The sequence below is a fragment of the Anomalospiza imberbis genome, chromosome 19, assembly GCF_031753505.1.
Source record: "Anomalospiza imberbis isolate Cuckoo-Finch-1a 21T00152 chromosome 19, ASM3175350v1, whole genome shotgun sequence".
Taxonomy (NCBI): domain Eukaryota; kingdom Metazoa; phylum Chordata; class Aves; order Passeriformes; family Viduidae; genus Anomalospiza; species Anomalospiza imberbis.
The window spans coordinates 531,742-557,317 of NC_089699.1; the positions used below are offsets into that span (position 1 = coordinate 531,742).

A 25,576-nucleotide genomic window follows, 5' to 3' on the forward strand; every position below is an offset into this window, starting at 1 on the left:
CCGCCCCAGTTCCGCGCTGGAGCTGAGGCCTTGCACACTTAACACGCTGATGGCCGCCAGCGCCAGGGCTCGGGTGGCACCAAGCCAGGTCCCCACCCCGTCACCCGGCCCCACGAGCCGCACAGGGCGCAGCGCTCTGCCGGCACCCCCAGCGCTGCTGCACCAGGGAAAGGAAGACGTGGCGCCCAGGCCCTGCACCTGGGCGGGGGAGGACCCCACGGACCCCCGCGGACCCTCACGCCTGCCTGCACCGGCTCCCTCCCTGCTGGGCTATGGGGCCGGGGCGCTGGGGGTCCCTCCGGCACATCCGACCGCCGGTGCTTGCCGCGGCTCCTCTGGGACTCGCTCATTCGATGTGTGTGGACAGTTGGGACTCACTTGGCTGCTGCCGCTTGGCTTGGTTTCTCTTTTTTGTTTAGTTTTTCTTTTTTTTTTTTTTTTTTGTTGCTTCCCTTTTAATTTTTATATTTTGGGGTTCTTTTTTTTTTTTTTTTTTTTCATGTGTGTGTGTGGATATTTTTGCCCTTCCTGGTCCCAGAAGGAAACAGCCACGGGTTCACTACAACAGAAACAAGAGAGGCAGGTCTTTCGGTGGCGCACTCAGGCCAAGCTGCTGGCCGGGGGCACGCAGGCACCGTCCCAGCCCAGCACATCACACTCGGCTCCGCAGAGCAGCGCTCCTGCCCGGCGGGCTGCCCCAGGATCCCAAACCCACCCCAGCCTCGTCAGGCCCCATAGCTGGCAGCAACCCCAGCTGGCTCCTCTCTCTCCTATGGGGGCAGAGGGGCTGCTCGGGGGGGCTGCTGTCACCCCGAGCCCCAGCGCCTGTGGAGCGAGCATCCCTGCAGGCTGAGCACCCCCGCCTGCCTGGCAGGGGATAAGCCTCTGCACCCCGGCCAAGGCAGCGGGGGGACCCCACAGCCCGGCTGTGGGAACGGGGCGCTGCTGGGGCTCGGGGCTGGCCCCGCTGCCCGCGGTCCCCGGGGCGGGCAGATGGTGCAGGAGAGGCGGGCGGGCGGCAGGACGGAGCGGCTGAGGTAACCCTATGGGTGTGGGGTGCTGTGGCCCCACAGAGCCTGGCCACCCGGGCAGCACCCGCGGCTCCTCCGCAGGCTTGGCCTCGGCTCTGTCTGCCTGGTTTGGTTTGGTGCTAGTGAGCATCGGGGGCAGTGGTGGGGGCCTGGGTCTGTCTTGCTAGTAGGGAGTGAAGCGGCTGTACCCTCCTCGGTATAGACTAGCCTGCAACATCAAAGATGAAAAAAAAGCCAATCAGTATTCAGTGATAGCCAAAGCCTAGATCTTCCCTTTTTTCTCTTTTTTGTTTTTCTTTTCTTTTTTTTTTCTCCTCCTCTTTCAAATGACACCAAATCGCTGCTGTCCTTGGGATGTGAGGGGTAGGCACGGCCAGAGTGCCCAGTGCTGTCCACGCTCTGTGGTGGCCATGGGCACCGCCCTGGGGGCAGGGGCTGCCATATGCCTCCAGTGTGGCACTGCCGTGCCATGCCTGCCAAGGAGCTGCCCCCATCTCTGCTGTGAGCTGAAAACCCCTAGGATGTTGTGCCCGTGGCCCCTCACTAGCAGCTGCCCAGGGAGTCAAAAAAGGCAGAAAAAGGCAGGTTGGCTTTGCAATCCCAGATGTGAGTGCAATTTTTCATCTTTGATGCTGTCAGAGCTGGCCAAGAGCTGTGGCACGTGAGGGGCTGCAGTGCCCCCCGTGTGTGGCTGCACGCAGGGCCCTGGGGACGCTGTCCTGCACTGGGATGCGAGAGTGGTCCTGCAGCCTGACCAGGCAGCTGGTGGGGGACAGCCAGGCCCCTGGGAAGTGGCGTGCGTGGGCAGGACTGTGCGGGGTGTGAGGGGAAGGTGGGGCAGAGTGCGGGGTGGGGGTTTCCTCTCCTGCAGACAGAGCCAGGCAGGGCTGCGCCATTCCTACTCCCCTCCCACGGCCCCCGCATCTGCCCTGTGCCCCACTGGCCCCACGGCCGCTGCCCCAGACCCTCCCTGGGCTGTCTGCAGCCCCCCGGGAAGCAGAGGAAGGCCGAGGGGCTGCTCTTACCATGGTGCCAATGCTGTACGTGGCGGCGGGGCCGATGGTGTGGTGGTAGGGGTCTGCCGCTGCGTACACTCTGCCATAGCTAGGAGCAAACAGCGGCAGGTGTTAGTGCCAACAGCTGGGGTCCTGTGTCCCCTCAGAGCCCTCCCTTCCTCCCAGCTGCACCTGGGAGCCCCCCGGGATCTCCCTGCTCCCCCTACAGTGGTGCCAACCCTTTCCAGCCTAGCCCTGAGGGGAGCAAGGGGTCGCTGTTTGCAGGACATCCTCCCTATGCCTGACTCTGTCCTGTCCCACAGCACTCCAAAGCTGGGGGTGTCAGAGTGGGCCGTGCAGGGGTGACACGGGGCTCTCCCAGGCGCCCGGTGCTTACCTGTCGCTGTATGCGGCCGCTGCTGCTGTGGGCTGGGCGTACCTGTAGGCAGCATAGCCCCCCTGCAGGGAGGAGAGACCGGTCAAGGGGCTGCACCCACTGGGGGCGTGGGGCTGGGGGCAGCTGGGTGCCCCATGGCACTGCACGGAGTAGTGTGGGGCCCACAGGAGGCTGGTGCCAGTGCCACTGGGCACGCAGCAGCCTCATTACCATTCCCCAGGGGCTTTCACAAACATTAACCTTAAAAAATTAAATTTCCAGAGAAGAGACTGTCACCTCCCCGCTCGCTTTAATGAGGTGTCACGTTAGATAAATCCTTCAGTGCCCGCCTGAAATATTGCCGCTGGCTCCTCAGACATGGAGGTTAAACACGGGTGTAAGGAACTGAGGCTGTAAATCCTGTGTGGTACCAGCCCTGCCAGGGGGCTGGCAGGGGCACAGGACTGGGTACAGGATCCAGTGTGGTGGGTGCCACCCAGACTGCTCTGGAGAAGCTGTGCTGTGTTCATGCTCTTGCTGCTGCCCAGGGGAAGGGGTTGGGGCGCAGAGCCCACCAGGGACCCGTGTGACGCTGTTTGCCCCCTGTGCTGGCATGTGGTCCCTGTCACAGCCCAGCCCTGGGCACGGTGCCACTTACGTAGATCTCAGCTCCGTAGAACCCATCCTGGTAGACGACCCTGGAAATGAGGCAGAGGCATCAGAGCCCAGCAAGCGCCCCCGGACGAGGGGAGCGGGGTGAGGGCAGTGGGTGGGGGAAGCCACCCCCACCCCACTCCTTGCCCACGGCTCATGGCAAGGAGTGGCTGTCCAGGCCCCAAAGGCACGTCTGGGCTTGGATTCTGGCAGGGACTGGGGCACACGCAGAGGGCACAGCCAAGGGCAGGGCATGCCAGAGGAGGATCCCAGGGCAGGATTTCTGCTGGGAGCAGCCAAGCAGCCACAGATGGCCAAGGCTGTGTCTGTGACCAACGCCATCACAGCCGCATGTGCTGGGAGAGAGTTTCCATTAAACCAACCATCCTGGCTGGAATAACGTCCTGTGCCTTGGTGGGCAGGAGGCTGGTGAGTGTGTGGGTCATCCGAGGGCAGCAGGGTGGGGCTGGGACAGAGCTTGTGGGCAGGCAGGTGCTGCAGGAGCTGCAGCCCGTTCCTGACGGGCGGGAGCCTGGCGATGCCAGCGCAGACCCGGAGTGGTGTGGCAGCACACGCTCCCCGCCCCGACAGCCCCGGGGGTACTCACGCGCCGTAGGTGGGGATGGGCGGCGGCGGCGGCGCGGCCCGGAAGGTGTTGTACACGGCGCGTCCTCGGCCCCGTAGGTGTGCCCCTCGGTAGGCCACGGCCGTTCCCGTGGCGGGGTATGGGAACCCCGTTACTGCAGGAGGCAGGGGACACCTGTGGGCTTTCCACAGCAGGTCCACGCAGCCCCCACGGGGCATCTGTAGCACAGCCCATCCCTGTACCCTCAGCCTGGCAGGGACATGGCCCCGAGGGGATGCTGGGCAACAGGATAGGATAGGATAGGATAGGATAGGATAGGATAGGATAGGATAGGATAGGATAGGATAGGATAGGAGGAACTGTCTAGGCAGGTGTGAAGGACAGGGAGAAGAGCCTGGGGCTGCTCACTGCACAGAGCAGCAGCAGACACAGGGCAGAGCTGATGTGTGGGGGGAACCCACAGCAGGTACTGCTACAGCCCGACATTACCTGCGTAGAATTCGGGGCCGTAGACTGCTCCCACCACTGGGTTTAGCTTCCAGCCTGTGGGCAGGGAGAGCCGGTGAGGCCAGGGCACTTTCCATGGTGCTCTGAGGGGCAACAGCCCCATCCCAGGCAGGAGGAGGGCATGGGGGCTGCACTCCTGCACTGGGCAGGAGCAGTTGCTCTCCCATTTGCCTGCAGGTGCGGAGGGCGTTCACTGCCAGAGCTCCACAGCAGCCAGACAGTGCCGGTGCCAGGAGGTGCCCCTGCCTGCTGCAGCCCCTGCTCTCTAGACACTGGCCCTTACCGTTGGTGTAGGGGTTGGCCACCTTCTTGTTGGTCATGACACGGGCCGTGGCGTTGTTCACCTGGAGAGAGAGGGATGGGGGCTCAGTGCCTGAGGGACGTGGAGCTGGCAAGGCTGTGGTCCAGGGCCCGCTTGGCTGCGCCCAGCGCCCGCTGCTGCTGCTTCGGATGCTGGAGCAAAGGATGCCAGCTGCACCAGAGACACGAGACAAGGCTGTGCCTGCAGCACCCTGCTGTACACAGACCTGCCCGTGCCTCCAGCCAGCCCAGGCCTCCATGCTCCAGCTGTGAGCGTGGCTCAGGCTGCTGGCTGGTGCCCCGAGAGCTGTGGTGCCATGCTCAGGCTGAGCCCCCACATGCTGCCTGTGAGCTCCTGCCCAATTTTGTTGGATGATGTTTTCCTCGTCCATGGGGCATTGCCGTGCCCTGCCAGGCTCCCTCTCTGCCGTCAACACTGCTGGGGACATTTTGTCCCACTCCCTCTGCCACGTGCCACCCTGCTTCCCACCACTCGCCAGCCACCAGCAGGGAGCTGCTGGCAAATGGGCAGAGCCTGATCCCTGTGTTAAGCTTGGAGAAATCAAAGCCTCTGGGGCTGGGCAGCTGCTGGCACTGCAGGTGTGGCACTGCAGGTGGATCCTCCCTCCCAGCACAGAGCAGGGGAAGGTGGCATGCGGGGCAGAGCCCCAAAGCTCCCTGCAGACCTTGGCGTGGCTGCTGTGGGCACGGGGCCCTGCCAGACTCGTCTGTACCAGGCAGAATGCAGCCCCAGCTGACACCCCAGCTCTCCGTGCACCCGGGAGGTTCCTCTGGGCCAGACACTCCTTGTGCCAAGCGATGACCTTCCCGCAGCCGACACACATGCTCCCGTGCCACATTCAGGGACACATGCACACGCCGGGCACAGCTCCCTAGGGCACCCGGGACCCGGAGCTGCCCCCAGGCGTCCCGTAGCCCGGGCAGGGGACACGCACACGCAGGCATGGCACGGCACTAGCACACTTATCTGAGCACCTCAATCTTCCGGCCCTCTACGATGGTGCCATTCAGCTTCTCCCGTGCCCGGTCGGCATCTGTGCTAGTTTCAAAAGTTACAAACCCAAAACCCTGTGAGCAGAGGAGAAAAGGAGAAAGAAAGAGACAGAGAGACAGAGAGAGGGTGTGGGGACAGAGAGAGAGAGGGGGTGAATCAGGAGAGCTGGCGCAGGAGGTGAGGCTGCCACAGTGCAGAGATGAAGAGCCCAGACTGGGGTCCCTGCGGGGGCTGGGGGTCCCGGCTGAGGCCCCAGAATCGCCCACGAGCTGGGAGAAGAGTCTGGGAGAGGGGCACAGAAAGCGGGGAAGATACAACAGAGACATCCAGACACAGAGGGACATGAGCTGCCCGTGGTGGGACACAGCAAGCCCTCTCCTCCCTCCAGTGCCGGGTGCAGGGACCTGCACAACCTCCCGGTTTGGTGTCAGGGCTGCCCTGACAGGGCACTGCATGCCAGGGTCCCATGGGACAGGAGAGGAGGGGAGAGCAGGTTACAGCACTGCTGGACAACCTGGCTCCACTGACACCCTCCCCAGGACTCGCTGTATGGTGCTGGCCATGGGCATCACCCACCTTGGAGCCCCGCTCATTGAAAATGATCTCCACGTCCAGAATTTTCCCGAATTGCTGCAAGTGGAGAGAACAGAGGGGTGAGTGCCTGCAAAGCCCCTGTCCCTGCACCCAGAACTGCTGGCATGGGGATCTGTGCCAGGGATGGGCAGAGGGCTGCCTTGGGGGACCCCCAGGGTCATGCAAGGGAAAGCCCTTGTCCCTCCCCTGGCTCCTACTCTGACAGGACTTGGGGGGTGTCATCTAAAATTTCATTAACTAAAACTGCTCTGAGTCCTAATGAGGGCTGGGAAGGGGACAGTGGAGGGGGACAAAGACTCTGTGTCACTCCCTGCTCCACACACAGGGGGGGGCAGGAGGTGACAGTGCCAAGGTCCCGATGGTGCCACAGGGCAGCACTGAGCAGGGAGCAGGGATGTGATGGGTGGATGGAGCTGTACTCACCCCAAACATTTGCCGCAGGTCGGGGTCCCGGAATCGAAAGGGAATGTTGGAGACGTGTAACCTCTTGGGCTGCTGCTTGTCTGTGTTGTCTGAAGAGTGTAGCTGCTGGCTGTCTGTCTGTGCCGCCTCGTCTGTCTGCTGGGGGAGGCACTGCTGCCATCAGCCCCTGGCCATGCCAGCCCCCTATCCCCAGAGGGAATGTCCCCCTGCCTGCCCTCAGGGACACCCTGGACCCTGCGGTCCCCAGGTTCTGGGCAGTACCCCACGGGTGCCCCTCCCTCCTGGTGAGCCAGGGGGATGCTGATGGGGCTATGGGGATGCTCGGGGTGGGGGTGCAGACGCTGCACTAGGGACCATGTGGAAGGACTGGAAAGTGCAGAACTCAGCACCTCCCTGGTGCTGCATTCCAGCGCTGTAATTGCCACGATCTTGTAGACCAGAGCCAAGCAAGTGGATGACGAGTGATGAGAAATGATGGGGGGCTGTGAGGGGGAGTGATGGCAAGAACACCCAGCCTGTTACCCTGTGGGACTTTGGCCAGGCAGCACCACTGCCCCAGGACCCTTCTGGCAGCTCTGGCGCTGCCCTGGACCCCCGCAGGAGGACTGCCCCAGCACCCCCCCGTGCCTGGGGCACTGCCCCGAGCCCACGCTCAGCCCCGAGGCACTGCCTTACCGGTACCGTCTGTGTCCCTGCTATGGACTGTGTGCTGGCGTCGGTGCCTGGCTGCTCGGGGTGGCTCTGTGCTGGTGTGTAGAGGGTCATGGCGTGCTCCGGTACCGTGCTCTGCCCCGAGTAGTCCTGCGTGGGGTGGGGGTGCGGCGGCGGGTACTCTGCGGGGATCCCGTTCTGGGGGGGTGGGGGGTACTGGGCTGGGGGGTAGGGCTGAGCCATCGCGTCCGGCGGGGCCGTGGCGTCCTGGTTACCCTGCCAAGAGAGCGGCACCGTCCCCCTCAGCTGCTGCCATACCTGGGCTGCCACTTGCCCCAGGATGGGGTTCTGATCTCCAGAGCCAGACCCAGCACCACCCAGTCCACTACACCCCAGCTTTGGTGTCTCCCTCAGTCCTGGGCTGTCTCTGTGCTGTGGTGGCTTTGGGGTCACGTTGCCAGCAGTTGAGCCCCATCCTCTCCCGCCCCCTTGCCCTGCCTGCCCATTGTGCTGGGCTTGGGAAGGAGGACGGAGGTCTCCTTGTAGAGTTTAACTCCTGAAGCTGGTGTACCCCTCTCCTTGGGAAGGGAGACCTGGGCAGGTCCCATTTTGGAGCCCAGCACAGGGCAAAGCAGAGCCCGGCCAGCAGCATCATGCTGGGAGCTGCACAGCACCAGCTGGGCAGGCTGGGAGGGGCGTCAGGGAGGGATGCTGATGGCCCCTTGGCAAACACCAGAGAGGGATCAATTAACTGCTAAATATTTAATTAGGCCCTTTGCTCTAACACAGCTGGCTTGGCTGCCTTGGTCAAACGGGGTGAGCTGCACCCACACCAAGGGCCAAGGGCTGCTGGGGTTTGCAAGGGGCTGGGAGTGCAGTGTGGGGCTCCCAGGTAGTGCCTGGTCTGCACACCCACCCCTCTGCCTGCTGCCTATCTTCACACACACCCATGGCCCGTGTCCCCCTCGCACAGGTGTGCGCTGCACCTGCGGCCGGCACAGCTGCAGCCCCCAGAGGCAGAGCCAGGGCCGCGGGGGCAGCGCCTGCAGCCCCTTGGATGCTTTACAACGTGCTGCAGCAGCCTCTGGCCTGTGAAATCCATCTGTGGCTCAGCCCGCAGAGACAAGCTCCTTAATTGTGTGTGTCGCCAGTTTATGTTGGGGAGGGAGGGTGGGGGTGGCAGAGGATGCGCTGGCAGCTGCCATCCCCAGCCCGCAGGGCTGTCGCGCCTGTGAGGGCGGCAGCAGAGCCGCGCCGGGGACACACACACGGAAACCCAGCGGGAATAGCCCCGCTGCAGATCTGCAAGTCATCGGCAGCACCAGCAGCGCCTGCCCGCGCTGACTCAGCTGCTCGGGGATGCGCCAGCCTGATGCACCTGCCCGTGTGGCCCGGGAGCTGCAGGAAGCCAGCCCATCGACGGCCCTGCCCCGGGACGGGCAGCCGGGAACTGCCCACGCCACTCCTGCCCACAGCCCAGGTGCTAATTCCACCTGGCAGGCCAGAGGGCTCCATCCCGCGCTCGCCTGGGCCTCGGCACCCAACTCTTCTCCAGGGAGCTGGCACACACCGACAGCCACCGTGTCACTCTCCCAGCGCCTGCCTGCCTGCCTCCCCAGGGCCTGGTGCCCATCTCTCCCTGCCTGATCCCTGGCACCCTGTGCCCGTCCCTCCCTGCCTGCTTGCGCAGAACCAGGAGCAGCCCACACCCCTCCTGCCTGCTCTGGATACACCCTTGCTGTCACGACAGCCGGGATCAGCCACCAACACGCAGGGCCCAGGATGTCAGCAGGGACTGTCCCCACCTGCCCAGGTCTTGGGCCCTCCCAGGCTGTCCCAACAGCCACGTTTGTATCAGTTATTAATTAGGGCTGTCGCAGTGCCTGTCAGCCCGGGCAGGATTTCATTCAGGGACCATTAGGTTCCCCTGGTTGCTGCTCATGGCACTGGAGCTGCAGAGACACAGAGCCACAGATCCATGGCTTCCAGCTCCTCCCGTCCACTCCCAGGGCCTGGCCACCCCACTGGGGACAGAGCTGCTCAACCGGGGCTGCTGCAGGGGAGGGTCCCATGGGGAAGGGAACACTAACAGGTTTGGCTGTGCGCTGCCCGTGGACATCACCCTGCCCAGCTCCACACCCCATGCTGCCCCATCCCAGGGCAGCCCCGAGCAGTCAGGGTCCCTCTGTTCCTCCCAGAAGGTGGCTGGAGCCCCTTCTGGGGTGTCTCCCTGCACTGAGCACCCAGGGGGTCGCTGGAGACCCACCTCTGCAGCCCACAAGAACCCCAGCTTGGGGTGCTGGCCATGCAGGGAGCCCGTGGCACAGTGCTGGCCTGTGGGTGCCAGGGACAGGGCTCTGATAGACACCCCTTGCTCTGCCAGCACCCAGCCCTCCTGGGGCACAGGGACGCTCCCACACGGTGCTTTCAACACTTGCAGTAAAAGAAATTCTGGTCCTTAACAGCCCTTGGCCTCGTTCAAAATGAGACAGATCAGTTCAGTGCCTCAGCCTGGAGCAAAGCTGGCAGCACAGGGGGCACGAGCAGTACCCTGGCACCTCTGCTGCCCACCTGCTCAGGCAGGTACCAGCAGGACTGTGGCACGACCCTGTGCTGACACACCGCTGCCCCAGGGATGGCAGCGCAGAGGCTGGGACAGGGAGCCCAAGTTCCCCTGCCTGGTTTCCCCTTTGCAGCATCCCCCCTGTGGAGTCCTCTGCCCCGTGTCCCCTGCCAGCTGTCCCCTGTGCAGTGTCCTGTGCCCTGCCCACGGCTCAGTCTTGCACCACCAGCCCTGCGCAGTGGCTGCCGCAGCAGGCAAGGGGTAGATATCATCTTTAGCTGATTAAACGTCCCTCATTAATGAGTTTCTTTAATTAATGAAGTTTTTTTGTTTGCTCCACTTGCTTCCTCCCCCCACACTCTGCCTCCTCAGCACAATCCAGGCCATTTCCTTTCAAGTCATTTAGCGCGTGGGGCCAGTTCCTGCCGACACCGCATTTTGGTGATTGTGCCTGTCAGCTCGGGGCTGACGACGCCGTTTCCCACATTTGTTCCTTTTTAAGAAAATAACGTGCCAGGAGCCCCCAGATGCAGAGGACGGGTCGGAGCAATCACCCGAGTGCAGAGCCCTGCACTAAGGACAAGGCAGCTGCCAGCCATGAGCACTTGCAAAGGGCCACCAAACCTCAGCCGTGGCAGGCGTCCTGCCAGCACAGCGTGACAGTGCCACGCAGCAGGGCCTGGGGTTATGGGCTGCTCACCAGCACCTGTCCCCTGCTGCCACCACAGCTGCCACGGACGTGCCAGTTTCCTCCAAGCCTCATGGCCATCCTGCTGCCTTGGCCTGACCCCAGTCCCATCTCCAGCCCGGGGCAACTCCCGCCAGCCGACTCTGCCCGCGGCTGTGCCCCACCTGAGCTGCGCAGTGCTAATGGTGCAGGGGTAGCACAGCACAACGCTGCCTGGTGATGGCATGGCACTGCCCAGTCATGGCATGGCACTGCCCAGTCATGGCATGGCACTGCTGGTCATGGCACGGCACTGTCTGGTCACGGTGTGGCACTGCCCAGTCATGGCATGGCACTGCTGGTCACAGCATGGCACTGCCCAGTCATGGCATGGCATTGCTGGTCAAGGTATGGCACTGCTCAGTCATGGCATGGCACTGCTGGTCATGGCGTGGCACTGCCCAGTCACAGCTGACCTTGCTTGGTCACAGCACGATTGGTCATGGCACATGCACAGCTGGGTGAAGCCACATGTGGAGTGCCAGAGCAACTGGAGAGGGAAGACAGCCCTGTCACTACACACCTCCCCACCCTGACAGCAGTCCCCACTGCCTGCGGCTGTCCTGCTCCTCCCCTGGGAACCAGACACCTGCTGCGGCGGGGGAAGAGGGGCCCACAGCACCACAGCATCCACAGAGCCCCCCAGGTGTCCCTGCCAGCTGCAGAGCCTCAGTAAGCATATTCTGCAGGCAAGGCAGGCAAGGAGTGCAGGCAGGGCAGGGCAGGCAGAAAACACTTTGCTTTGACCTGGAATGGCTCCTACCTGCTTGCTAATGCCAGGGCACACCCTTGCTACATCATGAGGGAGCCTGAGGTCACTGCTGAGCACAGGGAAGGGTGCTCAGCAATTCCAAACGCCTCCTGTGGGGGACCCGCTGTGCCCACCAGCCGGAAACTGGAGCAGCAGCAGCCAGGGAGACTGAGGGGGCCATCTGTCCCTATGCCCACTGCCCAGGAGCAGGGCGGTGTGGCACTGTGCTGAGCAGCAGAGATAGACTCAAGAAATGGCCCAGGGGAGGCAGAAGGGTCGTGGCATGGCCCAAGGTAGTCCCCAGGCATCCTGGGCCCATGCAGGCATCACCGTGCCCAGCATGGCTCATCTGTGTGACAGATGCAGTGTTCCCCCTTGGACCTGGCCCTCGCTCATGCTAATGACTGTCAACACAGAACAGAGGCCATGAAGGGGAAGAAAATTACTCCCTGAAAAGGAATTGACTGATCCCTGTCATTTCTCACAAAACCACTGACCTGTAAATATTTCATTACCCCAAAGGCTGTGCCATCCATACCAAGCAGTGCCCAGCGCTACGCAGGCACCGGCCGCAGAGCTCCTGGCTGCAGGCAGTGGGGTCAGGGAGCCCCAGCAGGGACCAGCCCTGCCCACAGTGGGGACGTCAGGAGGTGGTGGTGGGTCGCTTACCCCCAAAGTGGGGCCACAGTGATCCCACAGAGAGCTGGGGGGCATGATGGGGATGGAGCCTGTGGAGGAAGCAGGGAAGGAGTGAGGAGCTGCAGGCACCAGTGGCAGCAGCTGCTGCACTGAATGTCTTCATCAGCGGAGCGCAGGGAGGGGTGAGAGGTTGGTAATGGCATCTGCCAGGGATGCTGTGCTGGGAAAGGAGTGCTCCTCTGAGCAGGCAGGGCCTGAGGGGGAGGAGGAGGAGGAGCAGCGGGGGGAAGCAGAGCAGCCTGTTGGCACGGGAAACACCGTTTTTCTGGGCTGCCACACACTGTCCCGGCACTCTGCATGCCCCTGCCCTGCTCCTGCCCCTGGCCTCCCTGGGCTCCAGCTCACAGAGGCAGGGACGCCGCTGCCCCTCTGCCCATGGCAGCCTGGTGGAGGATGTGACATCCAGGAGTGGGGGTGAGTGGGGACGCTGGCCCGGGCACACACCAGCACGTGTGTCCCTGTCACCTCCGGCACGGGCAGAAGAGGCCACGGTCCGGCCCCTGCTCCTGGCTCTGCCAGCTGGAAACTTCGGAGCTGAGGCTTCATGAAATATTCATGAAGTAAATGGTGCAATTTCATCTGCATTCAGCCAACTTCATGTATATTTCAGAGTATTATGAAATGATAATGTTGTGTAACCAAGGCGAGACGGGGGTGCTTGGGGGGGCTCCCGGCCACCCCCGCCTGCACGGCCGACAGCTCCCAGCTCGCCATATACCGGTGCCACTGCACCGGGAGGGACTGACGGCTGTGTCACCGCCGGGGACACGGCGGGATCGGGCACAGCGGTGGGAGGAACAGAGCTCCGGGATGCACAGCCCTCTGGCTCCCTCCTGAACACAGCCCGACATCGCCACCGGGGCCCGGGCTCACCCATGGCAGCTCCCGGAACTGCCAGCGGTGCCAGGGCACACCTGTAGGAGTCCTTGGTGGCATCCCTGACACGGCTCTGCCTCCAGGCACACCGGGGCGAGTCAGACCTGGTGTAGGCAGCGCTGGCTGGGATTCCCAGCAGTGTTTGGTCCCCAATGGCCACCAAAAGGTTATGACAGGTGGCACATGAGGTACAAACTAGGCTGCAGAGCCCAGGGGTGGGCTGGAGGTAACCTGAGTCCTCACCAGCATCCTCCTGAGCTCTGCAGGCAGCAGAGTGTCAGATGCAGATACCCACACATGGCATGGCTCAGTGGTGACCAGACTGCTGCTCCAGTGGGCCTGGGGGCAGCTGCTGTGTTCCCCCTGCTGGAAAGGGCTGGGGCTCTAGAATGCTCACGTGGAGCTGCCAGAGCCCAGCTGCACGCAGACAGCTCCAGACCTGCGAGCAGTGGGATCAGTGGCCACATCCACTGGCCTCGTACCTCCCACAAGACCCACACCAGCTCCACTGCCAGCCCCACAGCTCACAGGGCTCCAGTAACCCAGCTGAACCCTGGGTCCTGCACCTACAGAGCCCCTCACCCACCCACAGACCCTGTCACTGTCACACCACTGTCTCCATGCTGGGGCTCTGGCACAGCTGCATGTGGCACTTGCTCGCCCAGACGGTGTGGGCACTCGCAGCACCACGGACCCATGCGTGTGCCTGGACAGTGCTTGCACGCAGCCCTCTCTAATAGGCAGCCAGGAGCATAATTTTTCCTCTAATTACATATTCAGCACTTCTGAGAAAATGAGATTTTGGTAATTCAATTGGACTGAGAAGCAGTGCTATAATAAAATGAAATTTGTAACAATCGTGCAGTTAAATTAGTTAAATGGAGAGGAAGGAGCTGTGGAAAATTGACCCCTCGATCTCCTAAAGACTAATCAGACATTTGAACCGGGCTGTGCTAACAAAACCCCTGGGGTGTGCGGCAGAGTGAGGGGAAAACAGAGATGTCCCGAGGGAAGGGCTGGAAAACAGCCGGGCACCTGGTGGTGTCACAGAGGGGACCTCCCTGCTCCGCTCTAGGGTGGGATGGGATGGCTTTGGCAGGGACCGTGCCAGGTACGATGCTGGAGCCATGCCCTCTGTGGCACTGGCCACTACCAGGGCCTGGCCACTGGGTCCTGGCAATGGCTGATACCGTGGAGGCCACGGTCCCCAGCGGCTCCTGGACACACGCCGTGTCCCTGCTTGGTGTGCCCAGTCCCTTTCTGCCAGCGGGGACCGCAGGGACAAGCCTGGCAGTGTCACCCGCCCTGAGTGGGGACAGCCACTGCAGGACACCCAGACAGGGATGGCACACAGCGCCAGGCTGGTGGGGAGAGAGGCATCCCGTGGGCTGGAGGGGTCTGCGGCAGGTACAACGTAATTAGCCTCAATATTTATCTTGTTGTTCGTCGTTTCTATTTTTTCTTATAAAAGAAAAGAAGAAAAAGACGAGTTTCTCATTTGCAAGTTAATTAGTCTAATTACCTCTAATTAAGGGCTCCCCACACAATGCAGATCACAAATAAGCTGCCACTGTCGCCTGCTCCCACTCTTTTCTCCCCAGTTTTGATTTTCCACAGGAGCTGTTTTTGAAGGCTGTGTGAGAACCCGGGTGTGGATCCTGGCTGGGCACAGCAGGGCTTGTATGGAGTTTGAGAACAGCACCTGACCCCTGGCAGGCAATGCCCAGCACTTCGGTGGCTGAGATGCCCCAGGCAGTGAGGGGGCACACTGCTCCCTCCTGGCCCGTGGAATGCCATGGGAGGTGGTGCAGCTTAAAGCCCTGCCCGGGTTGCCCATGGCCAGTGGAGGGGTGAACCCTGCAGCAGCCCACAGCTCCCAGCCTGCTCAGTGGCAATGGCATGTCACTGGGTCAGTAGCCACAGCATGGCCAGGACTGCAGAGCCCCTGACCACACGCTGCTAGGCTCACACCAGCACTGGAAGATCCAACTCCTTCCTTGGACATCAAGTTCTTCTGTGTCAGACATCCTTCCCAGCCTTCCAACACTGGCACAGCTCCCCATGCCCTCCCAGCACCCAGCTCCACAACTGCCTACAAAAACCAGTGGCACTGAAGTGACTAACGCCCTTCCTGGAGGGGCTACAGTGCCCCTTGGTGCCCCTCCATGGAAGCCCACTATCCCACAGACACAGGAGCCCCCATCCCCGTGGGGAGAGCAGCCAGGCAGCCAAGTGACCCTGAAGCTCCTGGAGGTGCCCGGGGTGCCCAGCTGCAGCACCCTACCCAGCCCAGCCCTGGCTGCAGACCATGGAGCTGGCCTGGCCCGGGGCTGCACAGAAAACCATGTTTCAAAAGCATCTTCCTATGTGAATGGTGGCCCCTGAGCGGGGGCAGCCCCAGGGCCAGGGGTGGTGCAGCTGGTGGAACTGGTGGGGGTGGCCTGCACCCGCTCTTCTAATTAGCCTTTCTTTGTTACACTCCCCCCTCCAACTGCATGTGATGGTTTAAAGAATGACAGATACTAAATCTAATTTAATATACTCATTCACCCATCACTATAGCATAAAAATAGGAATATACCTATAAAAAGAGCATTGCCAGGCAGTGTGGGCCAAAATCACAGCTATTGTGGGAAAAGCAGCTTTGCAAAGCTAAAATTAATGTCAGTGTTTTCAATACAAAAGAACCCAAACCAGAAAACATGTTTTGGGGGCTTTAAGGCCTGTCCTCAGGAGCGGGGCAGCTGCCACAGCATGGCCAGAGCCGGGAGCTGCCGTGCCAGGTCTCGCAGCCGTGCGACGCCCGGGCAGGGGGAGAAACCCGGTTTGAAATGAACCCGCTGCTGCAACACGCGGCAACGCCGCTCGGAATAGACCTGCTCCCTAAAAATATAACACGCTAAACTTGGCAGCAGCCCTTTTGGAAAGGAATTTTCCAAGCAGGATTTGCAGAGGCTGTTTCCCGGCGGGGCAGGCGCTGCTCAGCCGAGTCTCCTGTGCCGTGGTGTGACTGTGAGCAGCGGGGATGTTCCTGGCAAGGAGCATCGCAGGGGCAGCACTGCAGTGGGCTTCAGCACACCTGCACATCAGCCTGGACTGGGGTCAGACCTGCACGTGGCTGGGGCTGCACCAGGGCCATGCCAGGGTACAGAACTGATGCTGAGCCTCAGAGCCCGGGTCTGCTCTGGGTCAGCACCGAGCCCTGTCCTGCAGCCATCACTTGCTTACTTCTAACAGCAGAGATGTGTTTCAAGCAGTGACTGAATCCTCTGTTAACAAATGAAGCCACCAAAAAGTCCTTCCACACCCAGACCCTCACTGAGCAAGAGCCAAATGTCCCTGCCAAGCCCCACCAAAGATGGGGGGTGTTCCCGCTGGCCCAGGCTGCTCTGCTGCAGACAGGCACCCACCCTCCCATGGTCCCTACCCTCCAGAAGTCCTGCTCTTGGAGCACGGCAGTGCCAGGGGGAGTTCCTGGGCACGGTGTGACTGCACAACCCAGAATGCCACAGACCACGGCTCCTGCGGCCGGGCCAGGGTGGCCACATAGGGGAAGCGGAGCAGAGTGAGCTGAGAGGCACCCACAGCACCTGGAAAGAACCACTGGCACTGCTGAGCCCTCCCTGGTGCTGGAAGAACTGAAGTTTTTCTGAGGGTTTCATTACTTGGTCATTCCTTCAAATCCCAACACAGCTGAAAACGCTGGGGCTGGGAGCTACGGAACAGCAGCAGCATCCTCGGGAACCAATCCAGCCACAGGCTCCTGGTAGGGAGAGCACTGTCTGAACTGAAGGGGATGAGGGCAGTTACTGCCTGCAGACCCTGGCATGTCCCAGCTCTTGACCGATTGGCCAGCCCAGCAGACTCAGTCCAGGTCAATGGCTCAGGCACTTTTTCATAGTACACCTCTTTACAAACCCATAAAGGGTTTGGACACGGACCTGTAACCCAGGGCATCACAACCAAGTCCCCCCAGACGCCATGGCATCACCAGCTCAGAGAGAGTTGAACCCTCTCAGGTGTCCCTGCTACACAGAGGTGAGCCAGGCCAGCTGGCCAGAGCCAGCTCTGGGGTGGACACGTGCCCACAGGCAGAAGCAGCATTGCTCCCTGCATGCTCCTAGGGTGCAGGTGGCACAGGTGGACAGTCTAAAACCCAGAGCTAAAGCAGGTGCCAGGCACACCCGTTGAGGGGCCCATCAGCCATGCATGGCCCATGCCCCTGCCCCACATGGTTGCCGCCAGTGATGTCCCTGTCCCTGACACCTTGCTGTGACACGCACTGGGAACACCTGTCCCCAAGTGCTGGGTGCAGAACCTCAGCACAGGATAAACCCCAGGAAGAGGACGGAGATTTTCACCTCCATCGTGCTCATCAGCCGGATGAAAATCCAACTCCAAATCCTGTAATAAAACCCTCCTCCTGGCTTGCAAGTCCAGAGCTGCTGCCAAGGAGCAGGAGGCTTCTGGGAGAGCAGGGAGGAAGAGATGCGAACACAACGGTCAAATCCAGCCAGGCAGGGTGATGGGGGAACTGGGAGTTTCCAGGTGCAGAGCCGCACACCCAGGAAAGTTGCTGCTTCCCAGGGACCCTCAGCTCTGCTTTGCCCAGCCCTGCCGGCGCTGGGAGCACCCGTCTGGCTGTGCTGTCACTGCTGCTGCTGCCAGACCCAGGACAATCCACGCCAGAGTGCTCCGCAGGGCAAGAGAGCAGAACAGCTGAGCCCCTCGTGCGGCCAGGGACAGGGGGATGCCAGCTGGAGAGGGACATCTCCCACACTGCAAGACGGGCTCTGGGCCTTGCACTGGCTGCCAGTCCAAAGCATCCTTCACAGGGACAGAAACCATCCCCTGGACGGCTGGGGGTTCAGGGACAGTTCTTGCTCAGTGTCAGAGGTGCAGCAGCCGCAGGGACCTCAGTGCAGCTTTGGGAAGAGTGAAATCCAGCACAGCCCTGTCTGTCCCCGGGCTCTGCGCGCAGGAGGGCGCAATAAATCCCGCGCCCGCCTCGGCAGCCCTGCCGCAGCCCCCACATGCCCCGTGCCCGCGCTTGTGCAGCCACACCGGCCTCCCAGCCCATAGCCAGCGTGGGACAGCAACCTGGGCCTCGCCATCCCCACCACCGCCGGCCACACTCTGGCCACGACCCCACTCGGACACCGGCCACAGACATCCCAAGGGACCAAACACTCCACAGCCTTTCTCGCTGGGGTGGAGGGTTGGCACCTGTGTGCCTGTCCTCGCCGCTGGGTGAACCGCGCCGGCCACGCCAAGTGCAGGGAGGATGCCATGAATTTTTAAACTCCTGAAAGCACAAATGGAGTGGTTTGCCTGGCTGGGAGACGGGATTTCCGACGCAGCACAGGGACATTTGAGGAAGATGCTGCCTCTCCCAAGCTGCACTTCCCCTGGGATGATGGGCCCAGAAACCCAGCACTCAGGGTCCAGCACAGGAATCAGGGCAGCTCTGTGGGACAGCAAAACCTTGGCCCAAGTGAAGGACCAAACTGACGACCTCAGTAGCCTCCATCTGGGCTGCCCAAGCCCAGCACCTGCCTGGCACCACGTGCCCCCAGTCCCTCTGCAGCACCTTCCAGTGACAGCGGGACAGACCTGCGCCCACCCGACCGCGCGGCCCGGCTGCGGACACGCGCAGCGTCAGCAGACGCACACATGCGTGCACACACGTGTGCATGCACTAGCTCATCACCTTCCGTTCTGCTCAGGCCACGCAGGAGCCTCATTCCTTCACCCGAGCATCCATCATCACCAAGCAGCAGCAGCGCCGAGGCGGGGAGGCGCTGGACCCACGCCGGCGGCTCTGCCTGCCGCACTGCCCGCGCCTCTGGCCCGGCCACCACGGCGGGGAAACCGGAGAAACCCCAAAAGCTGAGCCGAGGACCCGAGCCACCCCAGCGGCAGACCTGCCGTGGGGCTGGAGCGGGGAGGCTGGCAGGAAGCTGTCGAGCTCTTACCCTCTGCCGAGAGGGAACCAGCCAGAAACACGTGCGAACCGGAAAGCAAAAAAATCCCCTGGAGAGGGTGGCTTACCTGTTGGAGGTAGAGGAAGGCTGGAGGACAGGGGAGAGAGTGAGGAAGCATGCCTGAGTTGGAGACAAGGAGGCAGCCCGAGTTAGCCATGGAGCACAGCATGTGTCGACAGGTAGCCGTGGAGCTGTTCGCGGGTCCGTCCTCTTCCGCACACTGCTATCCACCGCTATCCTCGTCTTCCCGGCTGGCCCCTCGGGCTCTCCCCTCCTCGCCGTCCCTCCCGACCCCTCGGCGCTAGTTAGGAGGGTTCATCTGCGGCAGGCCGGCCGCGCCGCCGCCGGAGCAGCGCTTGGCTCTTCACTTCGGGGCCATTAGACACTGGCACTGAGCGCACGGTCTGCAAAGGGTGTGCGTGAGCCAGAGCGGAGCGGGAGAGAAAGGAAGGGGAGGAGGAAGGAGAGAGGGCTCGGGAGCGAAATAAAAGGGGTGGGAGTTGGAGGAGGAGGGGGAGTCCCCTGTGCATTCAGACATCAAACAGAGCTCTGTATAAAATGAAGAGAATCCGTAATGACATGAGAACAGCTGATCCCGCACTTAACCCCTCCACCGCCGCCGCTTTGCAGATGGCTTCCCCGCCGCCCTCGCCACCCCGGCCACACGCTGGGGAAGCAGCCGGGCAGGATGGGGCCGGGCGGGCAGAGCCGTCTCCCTTCCCGGCGCTGGCTCCCAGGGGAGGAAGGCTGTTACCGGGAGTTCCGGCGCTGCAGCGCGGTGCCGCGGGAAGCCGTGCGGGCAGCGGCGGTGGCAGCGCGCAGCCCCCGCGGTGGCAGGGCTGCCGGGGACTCCCCCGTGCACACTCCGCCGCACACGTGCACACCGCCACGCTCTCGCTGCGAGACGCCGGCGCTGCCGGGCCGCGGGAGCCATGCAGCAGCCCCAGCTCCGCCTCCCCGGAGCCACCGGCCCGCGGCCCCGCACGGCCCCGCACCCGCGGGCAGCCCGCAGCCTTCCCTGCCGGACCAGCCGCACCTCACTGCTGCCCGCATGCCCCGGGCACCACTGCTCGACCCTGCCAAGATGTGGGAGCCCCAGGCAGGGCCCTGTGAGCCCCCCACCCGCCTGCCAATCCCCCAGGCACGGAGGGCTGCGGGGACCCCTGCCCCTTGGGGTGACATGAGGGGCCCTGCCCACTGGCACTGGCTTCCCTGCGCTCCCCAGAGCGATGGGGACCCTCTGCCCCAAGAACCGCCCGCTGGCGGGCAGAGGTCAGGCCCGGCGGAGCTCCAGAGGTGTTTTGGCGTTTCCGAGGGCCCTGCGGTGCTGCCAGCAGCCCTGACGCATCCACACCACACTCGCCGCTGTCACAGCTGCCATGGCAATAGCCTCCGTGCCAGTGCCTGCCAGGGACAGCCGTGTGTGTTCGCTCGGGTCCCGTCCCACCTCCACCCTGCACCTCCACCCATCCGGGCCCCGTAGCAGCCCCTGCACTGCCGCGGGGTCCCTCCCTGGTGCCCACACCTCGGTGCAGCATCGTGCCCAGCTCCGGAGCCATGGCAGTGCCGAGGCTGCCAGGCTGGCATTGTGCTGGGGCATGTAGGAAACAAAACCTGGGCTCGGCTCAGTTTCCATCTTGGCCAAACGTGATGCACAAAGGCAGGGCTGTGCCAGCAGCTGCTGATGCTCCGTCTCTGCCGGAGCCTCCAGCACACGACCAGCCGTTTGGAGCTGGGATTTTCCACAGTATCCCCAGGCAGAGTGACATGCTGCAGTGTCCTGGTACACTCGCAGCAGTTACCGCTTCTGCTGCAGACACTCCAGAGCAGCAGTGTGTGCCATGGCCGGCCCAGAGCCACAGGGAAAGCCTGCTGCACACAGCTCTGGAGGAGCCATCCTGAAAAAGCGCTGTGTGGGGCCAAGGGGGTGCCAGCCCCTCGCAGGGGGTCCTGAGACTAGGGGGAATATACTCCAAAGGGACCCAGATTAGGGAGGGGATGCCAGGCCCGGGGGAGTCTTTGTCACCACCACCACCTTGTGGTACCGGGCACCAAAAAGGTCCAGCAGTGACATCTGCTGCCAACAGCATCCCCAGGCACTGCTGCCTGTGGGTGCCCACCACAGCCACTCCCCTTCCAGCTCCAAGGATCTCAAGAGATGCAGCGGCCCCTTCAGCACACCGTGGTGCTCAGACCCCACTCTCCTGCTGGTCTCCAGCTTCCCTTCCCAGAGACCCCCATGCCCCGGGTGCCATGCCCTCCCGTGCACCCCAGCACCTGGGGAAGGATGTGGGACAGCTCTGAAAGGACAAGTGCGTCCCCTCACAGCCCTTCAGGCAGTTGAGGGGAGAGGGGCTCCCCCAGAACCCGCACACACCCAAGCACCACACAGAGCCTGGTGCAGGGCGAGGGCACCCCGAGCTGGCCACCAGGCAGCTCCAAAGGCCCTGGGCTGGTCTGGCTCCACTGCAGCTCCTGGAGGTGACAACGGCAGTGCACTGCCTGGCACACTGGCCTTGCGGTGCCCAACTAAGCAAGCCACGTGAGGCAGGAACTGGCTCCAGGATGAGGTAATCTGCCCATCCTCCCCCGCGCCGCTCCGGCCAGGGTGACTCAAAGGCATTCCTGGCCGGTGGCAGCACCACAAGTGCTGGCACTGCCCTGAGCCAGCAGCGAAATGGGCACAGCTCTGGGAGCTGAGTAGTGCTGGAGTCTCCTCTCTCCCTTCTCCTGGCATCACCAATGCGTGCCTGGCTGCAGAGATGTCCCTCTGCAGTGGGGAGCCCCGGGGGACACTGGCCGGGCAGGGTGACACCAAGCCCCGGGTCAGCTCTGGTGGGAACACCTTGCTGGCACCACTGGCTGCTTTCCCTCACCCTGCTGCTCCCAGTGACACTGTGCCACAGTCCCAGCCAACAGCACCGGTGGTGGCATCAGGACTGTGCCCAGCCCCATAGAGCCGCAGCCCTGGAGGAGCACCTCCAAAACTGAAGCCTCCTGGAATGAAAGTTTATTTATCTGTTTAATTAAGATGTGTTCGCCAGGCGCACAGACCCCATTCCATCTGTCTCACTTACAGCCATGTCCCAGTAAAATTAAACCTAATAAATATCAGCAGAGGGAAAGCAAAGGGCACGTGTGAGATATACGATCAAAGGCTGAAGTTGCACAGGGCTGCAGTTCTCAGCACATCTCTCTCTGCCCTTCGGGGCTGGGCTGGCGCTGCGCTCCCCCGCTCAGGATGGGGCTGCCTTTCCTTCAAATCAGCACAATTCCCAGTTTTTTATTTATTTTAAATGAACCCTTCAGGGCTCCTTGGTTTTGTTTTCTGGAAAAGGGAGAACAACATGGCACCGGGACAGGAATGGTCTTGGCCACTGTTCGGGTGCTGGAGCCAAGGGACAGAGCCTGCACTGGGAGCACTGGTGGGCATGCATCCCCAAAGCACTGAGGGAACTTGCCAGGGACAGCGCAGCTCATCTGGCTGCTCCAGGCACTGGGATGGACCTGCCGCACAGTGGAGAGCTGCTGGGAGGTGCCCGAGACAGCCAGTGCGGTGCCATCCTCTCCTTGGGAAATGCCAGAAAAGCTCAGGCCTCCTCCAAGGGACACGCCACCATCTGGGAACTTTATCCACGAGGAACGAGACCCAGGGGTCTGCCTGGAGCCCCGTGCCCCAGACCCGCTGAGCACGCGGTGGCACGGCTGCGGCACATCCAGGTGCCAAGGGCCCTGCACTGGCTGCACCAAGCCCTGAGCACCTGTCAGAGCTGCTGCCAGCCCAGAGCTGGCCCAGCTCCATGCCCAGATTCCGACCCACAGGATGCAGTGGAAAATCCAGCGCCTGGCAGCACGGTCCTTCCTGGGAGCCCCGCGGATCCTCTCCCAGAAGAGAGGACGGTGCGATGCCTGGGACCTGCCGTGGGGGTACAGTGCACAGCCATGGGGGCACTGCGTGTCCCGGGGGGCCTCCAGTGTTTAGTAGGACCCCGTGGTCCCTGCAGCACTCTCCCACCGGGCAAAGCTGGATGCCGACGCTCGTGAGAGCTGCCAAGGAGGGCTGCAGATCAGGCAGACACCACCTCTGCCACGAGGGCCGTCGAGGCTGGACTGGGGAGAGCAGGTGCTCCAGCCTCCCTGGGGTCATCCTGTGAGCGCAGTGCTGGCAGCCCACCAGCAGCCAGGGACAACGGTACCAACCTAATCCTCTCCTCCCACCCACTCCAAAATGCCCCCAAGCTGAGGCGTTCATTAATTAAAAGCTCATTAGTAGTTATTCAAAGGCATCAAGCAATTAGATGAAGGCACTGACAGATCTGAGCTGCTGTGTGACAAGGAACATCTGTGCAGCAAGGAAGGTCCCATGTCCCCACTACCTTGGCCATGGGGATGGCCCCAACTTAGGGCACAGACCAGGACAGCGAGAAGGGACTGACAAGCCTCCTTGGCACCCTGTTAAACCTCTCCATCTTTCCCTGCTCCCTCCTCCTCCTCCTCCAGCAGCTCTCAGAGGTCACTGGAGACTCTCTGAGTGGCTGCTCTGAATTCCCAAAGATGAAGCACCCAGGTATGACCTCAGCAGGTGAGGACGGGACTGTGACCGAACCACAGCCAGTATCTGAGACAGCAGCTGTGGCAGCAGGAGGGGAGCAGGAATGGAGGGAAAGCACATGCAAGTGTAATGGGATCCAGGGAAGAAACCACCCCTTTAAGATGTTCCTGACCCACTGTGGGGGGAACAGGATGGGGCCTGGGGATCTGCCAGCCTCCGGCCAGAGCTGCCAGCACCGTGCAGAACAGGACAGCAGCTGGGCCAGCACCTGGGGATGTTCCACAGCCTCCTGCGTCACCCCTCCTCCTTTGCCCTCGAGCCACATGGGCAGGGACAGGAGCCCTGGTGCTCTCCATGTAATGGCACCTCCTTGCAGCCGTCCCCTGTCCCCATCATCCAGCACCACAAACCGACACAGGGACCTCCAGCAGCCAGTCCCATCTGCGCCCTGGCTCCCAGCAGGAGACACAAGGGACACAGGGACACAGCTCACACCCCTGGCTGGGCAGCACGAGCCGGAGCCTGTCACTGTGCCTGGCTCCTTGCCTCTGCCCGTGCCGCCCTTCCTGGAGCCCTTTCACTTGACAAAATATTTACATGAAATGGCAATTAGGCTCCCTGGACTTAATGAGAATTAACCTGCAGCAACAGCACCGTGGCAGAGTAGCTGCTGCCGAGCACCTTGAGCCTACAGGCCAGGTGGGCAGTGCTGGGGGCCACAGCAGGGGAAACAGCTGTACCGTGCTGGCAGGGCCACCAGGGCCAGGACCATGGCCACCACCACTGGGACCAGGGCCACCACCAAGACTGGGGCCACCACCACCACCACCAAGCCCAGCACAGATCGAGGAGGAAGGACTGATAGAGGATGATGCAAGGAAGGAGCAACTGCAGACCAGGAACCTGAAATGCCGCATTCCCAGGGTCCCCCTCTTCCCTGAGACCAGCTCCACTGCCTGGCAAAGGGTTCCCAAGAAAAAGCACCCTCTGAACTGGCAGTCCTGTGCCTCACAGGCTGCTGGGGGGCTTTAGCAGCAGCCCCCAGGGTGCCAGCACATGGCATACAACAGGAGGGGTCCAAGCCACCCCTAGCAGGGGTGCGGGTGGCACTGCTAGGGTGGGCAGTGGCACTGGACTGGGACCCACCTGAGCAGCAGACAGGTGAGGTGGGCACGGGGGAACACCAGGCTGGAGGTACTCCAGAAGCAAACACTCCATCCTCATAATAAGACTTTTTAAATGCACAGAGAGGATGCTAGTGTTAAACAGGTGCTGCGGCCCAGGGCACACTTTATAAATCGTAGTATTTACAGACCCCACACACCTAATTTCTCTGGAAGTCCTGTTCATTTGAAGACAGTTTGCTTTGGCATCTCAGCCCCTTGAGGTGTTGACGACCGAGCCACCACAGCGCTCCTGTCACGCAGGGATACCAGACCCTCTGCTTCCTCCCACGCCGCGACAGAGAGACGCCCACGATGCCAAGAAATGACGCTCACTGCTCTGCCGGGAGCACAGCCCTTGCCCTGCCCTTCCCAGCAGAGCTGGGGATGCCACCACGCAGTGCTGGGACCGGCTGTCCTGGGCTGCCTGGCTCTGTGCACTGCACGGGACAGGGAACGGAAACCCTGGAGTGCCGCTGCCCCACAGCCAGTGTGGTGTGGGACGCTGTGCCTGGAGCTCCATGGGAACGGGCACTCCACGCTGCCCGTGCCTGCTTGGCCCAGCTCTGCAAAGCCACACAGCTCTGCTTTGCTCTCGCAGCTGTGATGGGTCGTTCAGTCCCTGGGCAGAATTAGCACCAAGGCAGGAGGCTGTGCCAGCCCTGACAGGCGCTGGAGCCATGGCAGCGCCGATGTCCCTCATGACATAGCACCTTACACCTGAAAGCTGCTTCCTGAGAAACAATGAATTCGCAGTATCCTCTTCCTCCTCCCCACAAGCTCCTTTCCCCACATCCCCCTTTGCCTGCCTCTGCCCACTCTGTTCCCTGCTCCCCAGTCCAGGGGAGCACAACTCCCTGGAGCATGTAAGCCCCACCAGATTGCTGCTGCCCCCGGCCCCTCGCCACCTCTGAGGGAGCGGGAGGGAGCAGGTGGAAGGAGCAGGTGCCACTGGCTTGCAGCCCCAGCTGGTAGGCTGGGATGCCATACAAAGACCCTCGGGTGGTGCAGAGCCTGATACAGCCCAGCTCCTGCAGCTCTGGGTAAGGAGTGGAGCTCCATGGGGCACTGCTGGCTCCAGCTCCTTGCCCTCTGCTCACTGACCCAGCCACACCCAGACTGGGGCTCA

At 62.2% G+C, this 25,576-nt stretch overlaps 1 protein-coding gene across 8 annotated transcripts in view; it reads right to left on the reverse strand.

Annotated features, from left to right (window-relative positions):
• Window positions 1-475: 475 nt before the first annotated feature.
• RBFOX3 (RNA binding fox-1 homolog 3) overlaps window positions 476-25,576 on the reverse strand; it is a 132,598-nt gene continuing 107,497 nt past the window's right edge. For 3 of the 8 annotated variants that reach the window (XM_068209915.1, XM_068209916.1, XM_068209913.1), the window contains exons 4-15: window positions 18,800-19,136; window positions 7,157-7,408; window positions 6,482-6,619; window positions 6,041-6,094; window positions 5,446-5,538; window positions 4,433-4,493; window positions 4,132-4,185; window positions 3,664-3,796; window positions 3,061-3,100; window positions 2,424-2,485; window positions 2,057-2,135; window positions 999-1,239 (exon numbers count right to left, since the gene is read on the reverse strand). In XM_068209915.1, coding sequence (XP_068066016.1) covers window positions 1,195-1,239; window positions 2,057-2,135; window positions 2,424-2,485; window positions 3,061-3,100; window positions 3,664-3,796; window positions 4,132-4,185; window positions 4,433-4,493; window positions 5,446-5,538; window positions 6,041-6,094; window positions 6,482-6,619; window positions 7,157-7,408; window positions 18,800-18,901 — 1,113 coding nt within the window. In that variant the 5' untranslated portion in view covers window positions 18,902-19,136 and the 3' untranslated portion in view covers window positions 999-1,194. Of the gene's footprint in view, window positions 560-998; window positions 1,240-2,056; window positions 2,136-2,423; window positions 2,486-3,060; window positions 3,101-3,663; window positions 3,797-4,131; window positions 4,186-4,432; window positions 4,494-5,445; window positions 5,539-6,040; window positions 6,095-6,481; window positions 6,620-7,156; window positions 7,409-18,799; window positions 19,137-25,576 lie in introns of those variants that run through there. The other 5 variants (XM_068209921.1, XM_068209920.1, XM_068209918.1 and 2 more) reach the window with 4 other exon arrangements.